This window comes from Myxocyprinus asiaticus, chromosome 13 (assembly GCF_019703515.2).
Source record: "Myxocyprinus asiaticus isolate MX2 ecotype Aquarium Trade chromosome 13, UBuf_Myxa_2, whole genome shotgun sequence".
Taxonomy (NCBI): Eukaryota; Metazoa; Chordata; class Actinopteri; order Cypriniformes; family Catostomidae; genus Myxocyprinus; species Myxocyprinus asiaticus.
Window position 1 is genome coordinate 42,086,901 of NC_059356.1, and position 16,630 is coordinate 42,103,530.

Genomic DNA, 16,630 nt, shown 5'->3' on the forward strand with positions numbered 1-16,630 from the left:
GCTGTGGAGTTTTCTACTAACTGAACGAACTCGTGTAAACACATACACTGGTTTCAGCCTTAAGCAGCTTTCTCGCAATGCGGCACTGACTTTCTGGTGTCCATGTAAATGTGGTAACTGAAGAAGGAAACCAAGGCACATATAGAGATCAGAATATCACAGAAATTTGGGGGGTGTAGTATAGTAACTGTACACCAATTCCCTAGCAACCACCCACAAAACCCATGTGAAAGTCTTGTTTTTCTTAAATAGATATTATAGAAATGATTAAAAATTATGACAATTTACACAATTACACAAGAGAGAGAAAAAAGAATTGGAAAAGTCTGTCTTGACTGGGTGGCTCATTGTGTGTTTGCAAATGGGATGTAAGAAAAGGGAGTGGGAGACTGAATTAGAACGAAAGAAAGGGAGGGAGAGTGAGTGAAAGAGGGAGGGATGGAAAAATAAGCTGTCTGAGGAATTTTGCTTTTCTCTTTCTCTACCCTTCTCTCCTTAGCTCACTGACCCAACTGCAGCTGCAAACCCAGCATCAAGAACTACTGTAAGTATTGCTACATACACACACATACAGTACATCATACTAGCAAGACAAGGGTTATACAGAAACTGCAGCTGACAGAGTTAATTCATTTATAAAAGGTATTAGCTTACCGAGACTTTTAGAACAGACTGTGCAGCTTTATTACAGTAATCTGTGCATTATGTGTTCACATGAGGCTTTTGTGAGCTTTTTAGCAGGAAGTATGCTGTGTTTAAAGCTTGACAGGACAAGTTAACAGCTTGCCGGTGTTGGCAGATGTGAAACTGCAGAGACTGAGGGGAACACGTGCAAAGCATTTGTGCTCTGCCGCGGCTGAGATCTACTGCTGATGTATCTTAGCCACATGCCTTTGGGGCATCTTTTAAAGCAAAATGTTGTCTTTATAGCAAAGCATAATTCCTTTATTGCTGAAGGTTACTTTTTGTTCAAAATCAACAGATGACTTTGATATTGTACTAAAAGATCAGAGATTAGAATTTATTTGACAGAAAAAATTTATTTTATTTGTTTTTGTCTTTATTTTTATTTTGTTTGCTTATTTTTAGTTTATTTGTCAAGGCTAAATTAAGAAATTGTATAATTTCAAAATATGTATATTAAATCATTTTAATTATTTAATTATTTATATAATTTAATTTTAATAATTAAAACTATTAACATAAGATATTAACACGATTGGACAATAGAGGTCACTGTTTCCCCAAATGTACAGTTCTATCCTTCTAATTGGTAATTTGTACTCATGACAGAAAAGATCTCGCGACGCAGCAGACAATGATCCGCGACCCTCTTTTGGGTTAGACTTTTAAAAACGTCATGCTGGCATTATTAAAAGCGTTTATTTTCTTATGGGTCTCAACATGTCAGACCCAGGAACCTGTTAAAGTACAATAACGTTTGACTCTGGAACCTGTTGTAAATGACCAGTTGTTGATGAAGTACTCTAATCCTTCAGTTGAGTAAAAGTACATATACCTTAATGAAATATTATTCCGTTAAAAGCAAAATTACTCCCTTTAAATATCTACTTGAGTAAAAGTACAAAAACACTTGCTTTTAAATGTACTTAAGTATCAAAAGTAAGAAGTATTGGTCTATTAAAGGAATAGTCCCCCCTCAAAAACAAAAAACATAAATATGAGACTCCAGTGGTTAAATCCATGTCTTCAGACATAATAGGTGTGGGTGAGAAACAGATCAACATCCAGGTGAAATTAAAGCCCATTTGTGCTGAAGTGAGAGTAAGTGTAATACTAAAACTGTACAATATCTCATGCAAAGTACCTTGAAACTCATATTTGTGGCTGACATGTGCACCGTGTTTGTGCATTCCTTAGACTTTGTTTTTCGTTAACATCACCATATGTATTTACTATTGGATTTGAGCGGCAACCTAAATTTCAGATGTACCCCAAGTTTTAAAGGGATAGCTCATCCTAAAACAAAAATTCTCTCATCATTTACTCACCCTCATGCTATCCCAGGTGTGTATGACTTTCTTTCATTTGCTGAACTCAAACAAAGATTTTTAGAAGAATATCTCAGCTCTGTTGTTCCATACAAAGTGAATTGGTGCCAAAATTTTGAAGCTCCAAAATCCACATAAGTGCAATATAAAGTTCTCCAGGTGACTCTGGTGGTTAAATACATGTCTTCTGAGGTGATGTGATGGGTGTGGGTGAGAAACAGATCAATATTTTAGTCCTTTTTTCACTTTCACTTTCTCCTTCTTCTGTTTTTGGTGATTCACATTCTTCATGCATATCGCCCCCTACTGGGCAAAAAATTACTTAAATACTGATCTGTTTCTCACCCATACCTATCATATCGTGTCTGGACACATGGATTTAACCAATGGAGTCGTATGGATTACTTTTATGCTCCCTTTATGTATATTTTGGAGCTTCAAAAATGTTGCACCCATTCACTTGCAATGTGAGGACCTACAGAGCAGAAATATTCATCTAAAAATCTTAATTTGTGTTCTGCAGAAGAAAGTAAGTCATACACATCTGGGATGGCATGAGGGTAAGTAAATAAGTGAAATGTAATTTTTGGGTGAACTGTCCCTTTAAGTGATAAAAGAAGAAAGCAAAACCTGTTTTCAGACATAGACGGAAGGGGAAGTGTTTGGGACATTACACAGGGTTACAATAGTAAATTGTACATAAACATTTATAATATACAGTATATAACCTAATAAAACTAGAAAATAATCTATTTTATATAACAGAGTCAAAAAATAGCGTGAAACAGCAGCATTAGCTGAATATTTCACTTCAAAAGAGAAGGCAAAGCCACTTTAAGGCTGCACAGTGGCTCAAGTGAATTAGTGAATCATTTATGTGAGCTTGTTCATTAACATGAGCCATGACTCACTCAAATTAATTGGAATTCCCAGCACTAAATATTAGTGAATCATTTATTTTAATCAGTTCATTTACATGAACTGTCCAAAAGAACAAATTCACTTAAATTATTCAGATTTTCCAGTGCTATATTTTAGAATGAGGACAGTTTAGGTGAGCATGTTTGATTATTCGCTTGGCTCCAATGCTGCATTCACAGTACAATTTGACAGTTGTGGTTGAGGAGAGTCCCCTATTCACTGTGTAAAGTGCTTTGAGTGGCTTAAGAGAGAGTTTAATCTTAAATAATTTAGTGTTCAGTATTGTTGTTTAAAATGACCTCATCTGGGTTAAAGAAGTTGGAAGCATTTTCAGCTCATCGCTCAGGAGAATTAGCAGATGACCTCTTGCAGATAAGAGCTGGACTGTGTCTGGTGTGGGAGTCGAGCAGAGACAGACACATTGAACTCTGTTAGTTTAGCTGTAGTCATGTGTGCTGGTTAGCCTCAGACCTACAGAAACATTAATCTGTCGTAAAGGGGCCTACATTTGTCAGGCCACATTCCACTCTCTCACTTTTTTCTGTCTCTCTTTCCCTTTCTCAATCCATTATTTCATACCTTAACCCATTCCACTTTAATGATGCCATTTTTTAACTATACAGTCTAACATTAATGCATCCCTCTCACGTTAACTGAAGAATAACTTTGTGTGGAAAGTTACTGTAGGGAGCGACTTAAATATACTTGAACAAAACACAAAAATTTGAATCCATCTCTTATCAAAATCTTCCTGCCATCTGAAAACTTTATAAATGTGCTGAAAATACCAGCTTATTATTATCTTTGCTGATTCAGGCTAGTTTATGTAGGCTTAGTGCTGCTCTAGTATTTTCTAGTTTTTCCACTGGTGAAGCTGGTCAATTGTTAAGCTAGTTAGAGGGATAATTCACCCAAAAATGAAAGTTCTCTCATCATTTACTCACCCTCATGCCATCCCAGATGTGTATGACTTTCTTTCATCTGCAGAACACAAATTAAATTTTTTAGAAGAATATTTCAGCTCTGTAGGTACATACAATGCAAGTGAATGGTGACCAACATTTTGAAGCTCAAAAATGTACATAAAGTGAGCATAAAAGTAATCCATATGACTCCAGTGGTTAAATCTATGTCTTCAGAAGCTATATGATAGGTGTAAATGAGAAACAGATCAATATTTAAAGGGATAGTTAACCCAAAAATGAAAATTCTCTCATGATTTCTCACCCTCATGCCATCCCAGATGTGTATGACTTTCTTTCTTATGCAGAACACAAATGAAGATTTTTAGAAGAATATTTCAGCTCTGAAGGTCCATACATTGCAAGTGAATGGGTGCCAAAAATTTGAAGCTCCATAATCAACATAGAGAGAGCATAAAAGTAATCCAAATGACTCTGGCGGTTAAATTCATGTGTTTAGACATGATATGATAGGTGTGGGTGAGAAACAGATCAATATTTAAATCAATTTTGGTCATAAATTCTCCTCCCTGCCCAGTAGGGGGCAATATGCACAAAGAATATGAATTGCCAAAAACAAAAGAAGAAGAATGTGAAAGTGTTTCTCACCAACTATCACTCCTATTATATTGCTTCAGAAGACATGGATTTAACCACCAGAGTCGTCTGGAGTACTTTTATGTTGCCCATATGTGGATTTTGATGCTGCAATATGTTGGTACCCATTCACTTGCATTGTATGAACCTACAGAGCTGAAATATACTAAAAATCTTCGTTTGTTATTCACATCTATGATGGCATGAAGGTGAGTAAATTATGAGATTTTTCACTTTTGGGTGAACTTTTCCAGAAGCCTGGAGGGGACACAAGCACACCAGCATTCCATGCTGGGGTCCAACACCCAAAACATATCATATGTTGGTCTTTTCATCAGGGAAGCGTATGAAAATTCCTTTACAAATGAAGTTTTCTAATATTCCAAAGGGGGGAAAACAGCTCAAACCAGTTTAAGCTGGTCTTCAGCCAGTTTAGGTGGGCGGCCAGCTGATCTCCCAGCCTGACTAGCTTAAGAGCCCAAAACCATTTTAAAACCAGATCTGCCTGACTAGGCTGGGAGACTAGCTAAGAACAGGTAACCATCTTTGGCTGGTTTAAGCTGTTTATTTCAGCAGGGTTCTCTGCAAAATTTGTGTATTTCACTATTTTCTCAGGTTCCACCATGTTTGGGTCCCTCTTGCCTACCTGTTTACTTCTTCACCTGGCAGTCTCTATACCTCAGCCACCCTGCCGTCGATGCTGTGACAGCATCCAACGACTAGATGATGCTGGAACCCTTACAGAAAGCATGCCTGCAATGCCTGAAGTCCGCACATACATCAACATGACCATTCTCAAAGGTACTCAGAACAAGTCTTTCTCCATTGATTGACTGATTAAATGATTTTCTTCTGCTTTTAGTTTTCCAAATTTCCCAATCTACTGCCTGTCTGTCATTTGGCACAAGTGCTCTGGGATATTGGATCTGAACTGGCAAACTAATCATAATAGTGATTCTGCAGGGAAACATGGCTCTCATTGGGCTGAACGTTATGATTGTGTGTTTTCAGCTGCTTTCCTCCCCTTTGTGAGCCTCAGTTAACCTCTCTGTTCTTGGCTCTGGAATTTCTGCTCCACTAGAGGCCTATTTAGTGAACAGGAAGTGACGAGCCTGGCAGAAAAGATGCTGATGTGGCAGGAACAGTATGACCAGTTTTATGTGCCTCGCACATGCAGTACTGCCGCTCCCTATATGCATATTATGCATTCTGCGTAGGGCACCAACTCCCTAGGGGGGCAACAGAAACTCCACCAGCTGCCCTTACTTGCATGCTATATGTTATTCAAGGACCCGGTAACAGTCGCAGAACATAGACGATCACCTCGCGCTTGCACTTTCTCTCACCCCCCATCAATTTGGCAAGCGCACATGAGTAGCCTACATGTGTGCATCCATTTATTGCATGTATGAAAATGAAGTCTGTAAATTTTTTGAGCTGAGGTTAGAATTACTGCAACAACAAAAAATTGTATGTTGACCAATGGAATAAAAAAAAAAATTTAAAAAAAGAGCATAAGATGGACTAAAAGCATTCCTATATTTTGGCCTTTTTAGAAGCTGTGATTTTAGGTTTTTGAGCCTTATTTTGGTCTGGTAGATTTTTGTAATTGCCAATTTCATGTCAGCATTCAAATAAAGAGTGACATAAGTCATACAGTATTTGAGCTATGAGGTTTTGCCAAGGATTGTTATTGTTTGTGCACACGTCGTCCATCACCTTTACCACCCATTGTGTTGTTTATAAAAAACTGTGTTTTGACCTTATACTGTATAAATGTGTATGGTATCAAATTAAAGCCTGAATCAATTCCTATATACAGGTATATCATATGAACACAAATGTTTCTAACTATGTAAGCTTGATTTCTCGCATCGTTGCATTCTGAGATGTGTAACACAAATACGTATTGCATTCTCAGCATTGCCACAAGGGGCACTAGCACAAACTGTCTTGTACGGTCAGTTTTCTCGTTTCCCAAAAGCATCGTAAGCCTAAATAGATCATAGAATCCATCTTACGATTCATCATAGTTTTGCGGCCCGTTTCCCAAAAGCATCGTAACTTAAGTAGTACTTGAAAATGCTCATAGGTTTACGAGTGCTCTGGAGTAATCGTACAGCGCTAAGAGCACCGTAAGCACAGTGACTTATGCAGACACCTGCAGGACAGACGTGAAATTACACCCGATACAATTTAAATACCTATAGCTACACTTTATACTAAAACTTTAATAACAGGTTACCTATGTTTTGTATATTTATATTTCAGCAGACAAGTCTAATAATAATAATAATAATAATAATAATAATAATGAAATGCATAAAATAGATAGTCTATATAAATGGATGAATAGATTCATTAGAAAACAAAAGATATTTGTGTGGACTAGTTGGTAACAGCAACATGGTGGCATGATTGATGTATACAACTGTATAAATTAAAATCAGAGAGAGAAGAACAAAAGTCAATAACTGCATGAAAATCATCAGTATACTGTATAATGGCTAATCATCCTTGTCTCCGCTTCCTATCTGACACCTAAAGGCACTCTTGCCAGCACTACAATTTGTGTACAGAGGCAGCACTAGGGAGGGGCTTGCGTGTGCTTCAGAAGAAATTTCATAGCACCCCCAGCAAATGAAAGTTCATAGCAGGTTATTCTCTGTATGAATATTGTATGAAGAAACTTTTTCCCTGACAATATTTTAGCAGTCATGTTGTGTGTCCCGTATTTCTGTTGCCTGTTTAGAATCAGAACTAGTGATGCACGATTTACGAATGAATTAGTCATTTGAGTCGATTCCTTCAAAGACTAAGTGAAACGGTTTAGCAAAATGGTCAGAATCATTCAGACAGCTAAGTATAGTTTGGAGCATTTCTCACTCTGTAAAAACAGAAATGAAATAAATAGAACAGAATACAATCAAGTGGAATATTTACTGTCACGATACACAGAGCAGATGAGGAGGTAAACTTAACTGTTGAAACTTTATTAAGCGCACTCACTCCAACTGCATGTCTCACAACAACTCTCTCTCAGTAATGGTGGAGCAGCCCCCACCTAGAAACCCCGGACCCTGCTTTATAACAACCAGAGCCCTTCTTCCAAGATGAGCCTGCAAAGTTAGCAAAAAAAGCACAACGCAGCGGTCCCATAGACATTCTTCTGGCGGTTCACTGGCGAGCTTTTGTGAGGAAACAGTGCATAACTTAAAGAACTGGCCGCCTGTCCACTAATCTTCAACAAGTTTTATGCTCAACAATCCTATTGGAGTGAACAATGTGTGGGGTTTACTACAGTAAAAATGGCTGTTTTTTTAAGAGAAGTCACAAATGATTTATGCGACATGTAGGTGTCCATTTAAGGCTCTCCCCGTTCATACGGTGACAGCGATATTTTAAATCGAAACCTGCAAGTGCATACTTCGTTTGACAGCGATGAATAATGTCTTTGTTAAGTTCAACGCCTGCGTGTGCAGCTTTTAAACAACTCAAGGAAAAGCCATTTTTCCAGCCAAACAGGTATCAAAAAGTATCATTGCATGTTTTTTTGGAGTACTATGTAAAAACCATGGTGTACATAAATACACCGCAGTATTACCATCTGATACCATCACAATACCATGGTCCTGCCACAGCAGGTAGTTGGTTTGAGAAACTTTAGTGCTGGATGTGCTGTGTGAATAAGTCTTTTATCAATGCTTTGTAGCCTGTAGTTATATTAATTACTACACAAGATATACTGTATAATTGTGAAAAGGTAAAAATGCTGCTCCTAAAATCACCAGAATTAAATGCTTTAGAGATGTTTTTACAAAAAGTTTCTCCTGGGGGAGCATGTCCCCAGACCCCCAATAAAGGTACACTGTTTTGCTGTACCTGTGCTTCAGACAGTACTGTAAAAAGCTGAAAACACCCCTGAAAGTGTGTTGCCTGTTTTACTGAGGCTGCAGCGTAGAGATTTCACTTCTGTTGTCACCACGTGCAAACTGATATTAATAAAATCGCTTGGCCATGACGGGTTTTGCACATATTTAGTGATCAAAACTCAGCTCCCCGTCAATGATTTAGCACCTCTTCAGCACCAGCAATCAAAATTAGCTGGCGCGCCCCTGGTTGTGTAGCATCACACATGCAGCATTGCTGTCACCGTTATCAGTTTTGGGAGTAAAGAGCAGACCTCCGCTTCATTGGTGAATGTCCTTAAAGTGCATCGTCTAAACATCTCTTTATTTTGCGCTGCATGATAACACGTTGAACCTCGTAATATTCAATGAATGCTTGTAATTAGCAGGATCATACAAAGGGCCTCCACTGTCTTCACTATTCCTGGAAGCTTTCATATCGAGAGAAATGTGTGAAAATGAAATATTACACATGCACGCCTGATTATGGAAGCAGATTATGTAAAATAAATAAATCGTTCTGCACAAAATTATTGTATAAAAATATTTAAATATGTAGTTAAATAGGTTGAATATTTAAGAAAATATTTTTAAACAAATATTAGCGAGGTAAATTACAAATTATTGTAAAGGTACGCACAAATATGATAAAGTTACAATGACGAGCAGTACTATACAGTCACATTTCAGCACTGTAACACGGACAGCGACTCTCTTAAGTAGCACTTAAAGCATGTCCTCGCTCGTTCATGTTAAGTGCAGTTTTGGGAAACACACGTAAAAAATAATGAACGTTCGTAAAATCGCTCGTAGAAAACGCTCTTAACCGCTAGGATCAATTGTTATTGGGAAACCAGGCCCAGTTCAACTACTGTCATGGCAGGATAAAAATTTGAGGCAGATCTTGCTGAGCAAGTTAGTTCAATATGTCAGTCAACATATAACCTAGCTAGTAATATTAATAAGAATTAGATCTGTCAAAATGAACGTGTTAATGCATGCTATTAATTTAAAACATTTAACATGTTAATTTTTCTTATCGCAATTAACGCATTTACCGATTTGTTATTAGATTCTGACATTTTATTCAGCTCTGTGTGAGTTCTGAACACTGGTTGGAGGAGGGCGCCGCACTGATGCAAATTATGAATGCAGATTCACAATTGCTGTAGCAAAGCAGATAGCCACAGTCTGCCGGCCGATTGATATTTTGGAGGATGAGATTTTAAGAGATTTAATGCGCATTGCAATGAATATGCAACCTATGGGGCTTGTTATTTCAGTTAGACAACCTCCCACTTACACTTTGGGTAACATTTAATATTACATAAATTGGTGCTATTTTAGTGCATTTCTATCTTTATTGTTTGGAAAATGTTAATAAAGCATTATTGTTACATATTGTTTTGTTTTCTTTCCTAAGAAGGAAATAAAGGCATTTTTCCAGGAAAATTATACATAGTCAAATTTCAGCACTTTCAAAATCTGCAATTAAAATATTTAATCGACTGACAGCACTCACTGATTTTTGAGGTAAGGAACAAAATGTGTTTTATTAAAAAAAAATTAATATTGAATTAATCTGAAACTGATATATAGATAAAGGTATCAGCTAACAAACTATGTCAGGAAACAGGTTTTTATAAAAACACTATTTAATCACTTCATAACTTACAGTATATCATACTGTGATTTGTGTCAACTTTGACAGACACACTAAAAAGCATGCTATTTTAATTTGATCAATTCAGCAAGAATGTGAAGTCTTTATCTAAAAATGGTGTTCAGTAAAGGAGTTAAGTGATCAAATGCATTCTATACATTTTTCTTCAGTTTTCAAACTATTCTGAAAATTCTGATGGAGATGGCAATATTTTATATTTTTCCATCTTATCCATGTGTTGTACAATGGAGCCGTTTTTTTTTTTTTCCCCCTCAGTTGCAGCTTCCTCTATAACCTAAACAAAAATGCCAAATTTATTCCACATTTATAACAGAAATTATCATAATGTTGAAGCTGTGACCACAGCTAATATATAAATAAAATAATATAAAAATTATTAAACTTACCAGACCACGTGTCCTACTGTTGCATCCACCATGAGCAGGAAGTGGGAAAGGAGTACTCAGATTTATAGCTGACCATGGCATTGTCTGGCTTATTCAGGATTATAAAAACATCTGTCGGAGTTGAGGCAAACTTTGATAAATATTTTCCATAAAAAATGCCTATGTATTGTTTGATATCTTACAGATCCCTACCTTTCATTTGATATTTATATTTATGAATTTGTTGTATTTTTAAACACTTTCTTTAGCAGTTTAACATTGTGACCTCTTGCTGAGGACAGGTTAAGTTACATGTGATTCCAAGTATAGAGCATGCATTTTAAAAAAATTATAATGAAATTATTTAAAAAGTAATGAATTGTGTATACACATTTCCTTTACATTTAACTTTTTCAGTATTTTTATTATTATTAATTTCTTTATAACATAAAGAGGACTTTTGTATGAAGGACATGTTTTGTCCCTTATCTAAAGAATCAGTGACCTAATTATAATAATAGGTTCTGTTTACTGGCACAGACATTTTAAGGAAACTCTAACACCCCCTTAAGGACTAATAAGTCAGTGAACAAGGAGGAAACATAGACATTATTTTGAATTCGTTGAGTGGAAAACACAAAACTTTTCTGTAAAAAATAAAGTGTTTTAGAAAGTAACCAGCCTGATCTCATGAAAATTACTTGACTGTGGCAAACATTTTGCAAAATCATACTACTCATTTCACGTATCGCGGCAGTTTCAAGGTGAAATGTCCACTGAAATGTCCCAGCGATGCTAAAAAGCGAGTTTAATATTCTCCCAAACAGATGAGGTTTTAAGGGTTAATGCTATGCCGAGTTTTAAATGAAAAAACCTACCTCCCTAATCTAAACCCCAAACCTAAACCTAACCAATAGTGTCATAAAAAGCAAATGTGAGATGAGGAGTTTAAGGTTAATGCTCTTATCAAGTTTTAAACAAAACCAACATCTCCACCTTACACCTAGACCTAACCGATAGTGTCATAAAATCTAATGTGAGGTGAAGAGAGTAATTGCTGAAGCAACCATGTAATTTTGTTGTACTTTATGACACTTTTGGTTCGCATGCTTTGTTGGTTTCTCACGTTGCACGTATAACACTCTATCAAATGAGTAACTGCACAACCGTGCAACAAATAATGCATTACAGTAAAAGAGTTTTGATGTCACAAGATAGCATTGTGTGAGGAACAGGGAGAAAAATACATGTTTATGAAATCATAGTCCATTTTACTTGTGATTTGTGTGAAAATTAAAGTCATTGTTGTTGTAGCACCTATAGTGTTCATTTCACCAGGAAAGTGCCGCTATACGTAGAATGAGCTACATAAAACTTTTTTGCAAATTATGTAGATTGAAAGTTGAAAGTAACTAGTCATTAGTAATCTGATTACTTTTCCATTGAAGCTATCAGTAACTTCAGTAATCTGGTTAAAATTTTAGATAAGTAATTAGTATTTTGTAGCGAATTATTTTTGAGTACCTAACATTGGTTGTTTCTCTCTCCAAGGGGACAAGGGTGACCGTGGAGAAAGAGGAACTCCTGGAAAGCCTGGGCTCGAGGGTTCTCTGGGACCACAAGGGGATGAGGGTCCCAAAGGAGCTAAGGGACAAGCTGGACCTCCAGGTGACGCCTGCAAGTCCCAGCATTCTGCTTTCTCTGTGGGCCGACGGAAGTCTCTTCACAGCGTTGACAACTATCAGGCGTTGATTTTTGACACCATCTTCGTAAACTCCCCCGAACACTTCGACATGTTTTCCGGGAAGTACCGTTGCCACATACCGGGCATTTACTACTTCAATGTAAACATCCACACATGGAACTTTAAGGAGACGTACCTGCACATCATGCACAATGACAGCGAGAAGGCGATCATTTATGCTCAGCCGAGTGACCGCTCCATCATGCAGAGTCAGAGCGTGATGTTGTCTCTGCAGGAGGGCGATGAGGTTTGGGTCCGCCTCTACAAACGCGAGCGCGAGAACGCCATATATAGCGACAATGTGGATATTTACATTACCTTTAATGGATACCTCATCAAACCAGAAACTGAGTGAGAAACATTGGCAGAAAGGAGGGAAAGGGATGATTTACTGACGTAAGATTTGAAAACAGGCCAAATAATGCTTTAGCAGTTGGGCGACTTTTACTACAGACAAGAAGACTCTGAACAACTGAACACAAAACAAAATAATAAGCCATAAAGGGAATTAAAGGTGAAGTGTATAATTTCTGTACCACTAGTGTCACTGAATGGAATTGCAAGCATAATTACTGTTTTCAAAAAAGTCCCCTAAACACCCTCCACCCCACCAATATTGCCGTGTCGAGCTGATTTGGGATGCTCAAACAAACCATGCCACCACAGTGTTTAGACGAGAGAGAGAAAAAAAAAAGTATTAGTTGTAGAGCAATGTCTAGAATAATTTTACTCTCAGTATCTCAATCTGGACATAGAAATATTAATTAAAATCAACCATGTGTCTGTTTTTAATCAGTTGAGAGTTTGTTGGCATAGCTGCAGGCCCTGATCAAAAAATACTTGCAGTGTGTGTGCTGTCTGGTTCTGTTTATTGGGCAGAGGGGGGCTTTTTATGTATGTGGCTTTCCTTTTTCAGTAGCAAGAATCCACTTGAGAGAGACTTAGATGATAGAAATACATAGAGAGAGGGAGTGATAGCAAGATTAAATATTTTCAAACCACAGGAGACTTAAAATATTCTTGATTTAAAAAAAATCTTTGAGTAAAGGAGACATTTCATTTTGTGTCTTAATCTGTCTGTGCCACAGAATCCGACTCTCAGGAATTTAAAGATTCCGAGACGATAATGCACAGAGTAAAAATAAAAATCTAACAGTAAACCTCGCTAAACATCTGGTTGTTGCCAAAGAATTCAGGTGCTAGAAGTTAAATGTTTGTATTTTCAACACATTTTAACAGGTGCTAAAAAGGTACATACTTGACTGAAATAAGGTGTGGGAATATTTGTGTTTTCAATTGATGTACTTGATGGAATGTCTAGCAAACAGTATTTTCACTGTTTCACATATTAAATGGCACAATAAAAGATTAATTCAACTGGTGTCAATTTGGAAAAAATAAACAGGTGGTTACTGAAACCAAATCCATACTTGAGGATAGCAATACATGATTACATGATGTCTTTCATAAACAGAGGACATGCTGGTGCTATCACACACTCTAGTGGTGAGAGGGAATGATGCATATTATGATTATGGAACAGAGAAATTGATTAACTCACTTTATGATTTATGCATGTAGAAAAGTTGAAAAAACGACTTGGAAAAGGATAAAGCATTTCAAATTTTATTTTACAAAAGTAATTATTTTACCAAAATAAAATGCACATTTCGACACAATCATATGTGACTCTTATTCTTAATCACATGTGACATTTATAAAAGCAACTACAAAATTACCAGCAGGGTTAAACGAGGTTGAAGGCACACATTAAGGGAATTTTGCTATTTTCTGGTCACAAAGTGTATCAAGATTGAAAAAATAAATGTCTTTTTACTGAATATTGATGGAGCAGCATACATTTTGTGAAAATAAATAATAACAGAAGGTTGTTTTGATTAAAAAAAAAAAAAAAAAATTCAAAGGTGGTGAGGGGGCTTTTTACCCTACACATGGGGTAAAAGGCCCCCAGCGGGGTTATAGTGATAGATATAGGGGCAATAGTTACAGGGCAAAATTTGTTGAATAATGCAAATACTTTTGAGACAGTGAGATGCTTTTTTGAGTAACAAATTAAGATGATGCTTATTCAAAATATCCACTTCAGAAAAGTATGCAACATTTACTGTTAATTTCAATCACATTTGACATTTTATTACATCTCAGTATTCTACAAGCAAATTAATCTCCATTATGATTGGATCAGTCATTGTGAGCCCACTTTGAACATTCTTCATAACAAATCTATTCCCCCCCACTCAAGAAATACAATGTTTAATAGAGGGCTTTAGCCCCTGCAACAGGAGGGCTTTTTACCCCAAATACTACCTTATCAGTTATTGAAAAACCTTTTATTTTTTTAATGACCCTAAATACAGTTGAAAATGACAAATAAGTATTTTACCTTAAAATAAATGTATGTTTAGTGGTTGTCAAGCAGGTGGCTACTGATCTGAAATTGAACCATTGCTATCAGGCTCTGTGGTTCATGTGATGTGAAACTCAAAGTTTAACTATGACCTCTCCCTTACCTGTTGCCCAAACAAATGCATTCAAGTGTACAGGTATGATCTGAGAAAACAAATCCTGTACTCTTTTGCCTTTGTAAATCCAGGAAAAACTCAACATGATATGACCAGGATTTGAACAGGTTACACAAGGTTACCCACCTCATTGCCATTTAGGGAGTGGAACCCAACTGAACAGCTCAGATTTAATTTTGACTTTTCGTCCCCTAAGAGGGTCTCGGAAGTTGAACGGCTCAACGGATGCATTGTCGATTTCTAATCCCATAGAAAGTAGCCACCCACCTGCTGAAAGACTGCATCTGTTTTTGGGAGTGAAACAACTGGAAATGCAGCATCATTTCTAAACCTCGTCATCAAAGATTTCTACCTGAGAGTCAAATTTGGAGGTAAAACAGTAGTAAGAACAAAACACTCACATATGGTCAAAGTTCTCAATCCACTGGAAGACCAGTTATTCATATTTGGTCCATCCAACATTCAAAAAAAGCCAGGTCCTTGTTTTGCCATGCTGACAGTGCATAATGGCAAAATGACACCCCAGAATATTCCCTCACAGCATCTCAATGCAACAGCATTACATTCAGAGTATGAAGGCACATTAGGCGACATTACTTAAAGTGTAACACAATGAGACTGAAAGGACTTGGCCAACATGAAAAAAATCATTGAAGGACACAGTAAAATTTAGAAAGGTGTAAAAAGTAAACTCACATGAAATGTTATGAGTCCCTTAGTGGACCGGGAGGATTTATTTTCTGAAATAGTTTTGCTTTCCCTCGCAATTTTTTTGGGTCCTCTCGCAATAAATTAACCATGCATTAATTATACAGGAAAACAAAAACATGGTAATAAAAATCATAATTTTGTAGTTTTTATGGTTTTACTATATACAGGTGCATCTCAATAAATTAGAATGTCGTGGAAAAGTTCATTTATTTCAGTAATTCAACTCAAATTGTGAAACTCGTGTATTAAATAAATTCAATGCACACAGACTGAAGTAGTTTAAGTCTTTGGTTCTTTTAATTGCGATGATTTTGGCTCACATTTAACAAAAACCCACCAATTCACTATTTCAAAAAATTAGAATACATCATAAAACATTTTTAGTGAATTGTTGGCCTTCTGGAAAGTATGTTCATTTACTGTATATGTACCCAATACTTGGTAGGGGCTCCTTTTGCTTTAATTACTGCCTCAATTCGGCGTGGCATGGAGGTGATCAGTTTGTGGCACTGCTGAGGTGGTATGGAAGCCCAGGTTTCTTTGACAGTGGCCTTCAGCTCATCTGCATTTTTTGGTGTCTTGTTTCTCATTTTCCTCTTGACAATACCCCATAGATTCTCTATGGGGTTCAGGTCTGGTGAGTTTGCTGGCCAGTCAAACACACCAACACCATGGTCATTTAACCAACTTTTGGTGCTTTTGGCAGTGTGGGCAGGTGCCAAATCCTGCTGGAAAATGAAATCAGCATCTTTAAAAAGCTGGTCAGCAGAAGGAAGCATGAAGTGCTCCAAAATTTCTTGGTAAACGGGTGCAGTGACTTTGGTTTTCAAAAAACACAATGGACCAACACCAGCAGATGACATTGCACCCCAAATCATCACAGACTGTGGAAACTTAACACTGGACTTCAAGCAACTTGGGCTATGAGCTTCTCCACCCTTCCTCCAGACTCTAGGACCTTGGTTTCCAAATGAAATACAAATCTTGCTCTCATCTGAAAAGAGGACTTTGGACCACTGGGCAACAGTCCAGTTCTTCTTCTCCTTAGCCCAGGTAAGACGCCTCTAACGTTGTCTGTGGTTCAGGAGTGGCTTAACAAGAGGAATACGACAACTGTAGCCAAATTCCTTGACACGTCTGTGTGTGGTGGCTCTTGATGCATTGACCCCAGCCTCAGTCCATT

At 37.1% G+C, this 16,630-nt stretch overlaps 2 protein-coding genes across 2 annotated transcripts in view; both read left to right on the forward strand.

Moving 5' to 3' along the window:
* Positions 1-16,630, forward strand: part of LOC127450051 (testis-expressed protein 33-like) — a 304,945-nt gene that overhangs the window by 32,041 nt on the left and 256,274 nt on the right. The gene's annotated exons all lie outside the window — the stretch shown is intronic.
* On the forward strand, positions 460-13,570 carry LOC127450045 (complement C1q tumor necrosis factor-related protein 6-like). The gene is made up of 3 exons (XM_051713756.1): positions 460-544; positions 5,108-5,293; positions 12,001-13,570. The coding sequence occupies exons 2-3, from the start codon at positions 5,116-5,118 to the stop codon at positions 12,546-12,548; spliced, it is 726 nt and encodes a 241-aa protein (XP_051569716.1). The 5' UTR covers positions 460-544; positions 5,108-5,115; the 3' UTR covers positions 12,549-13,570.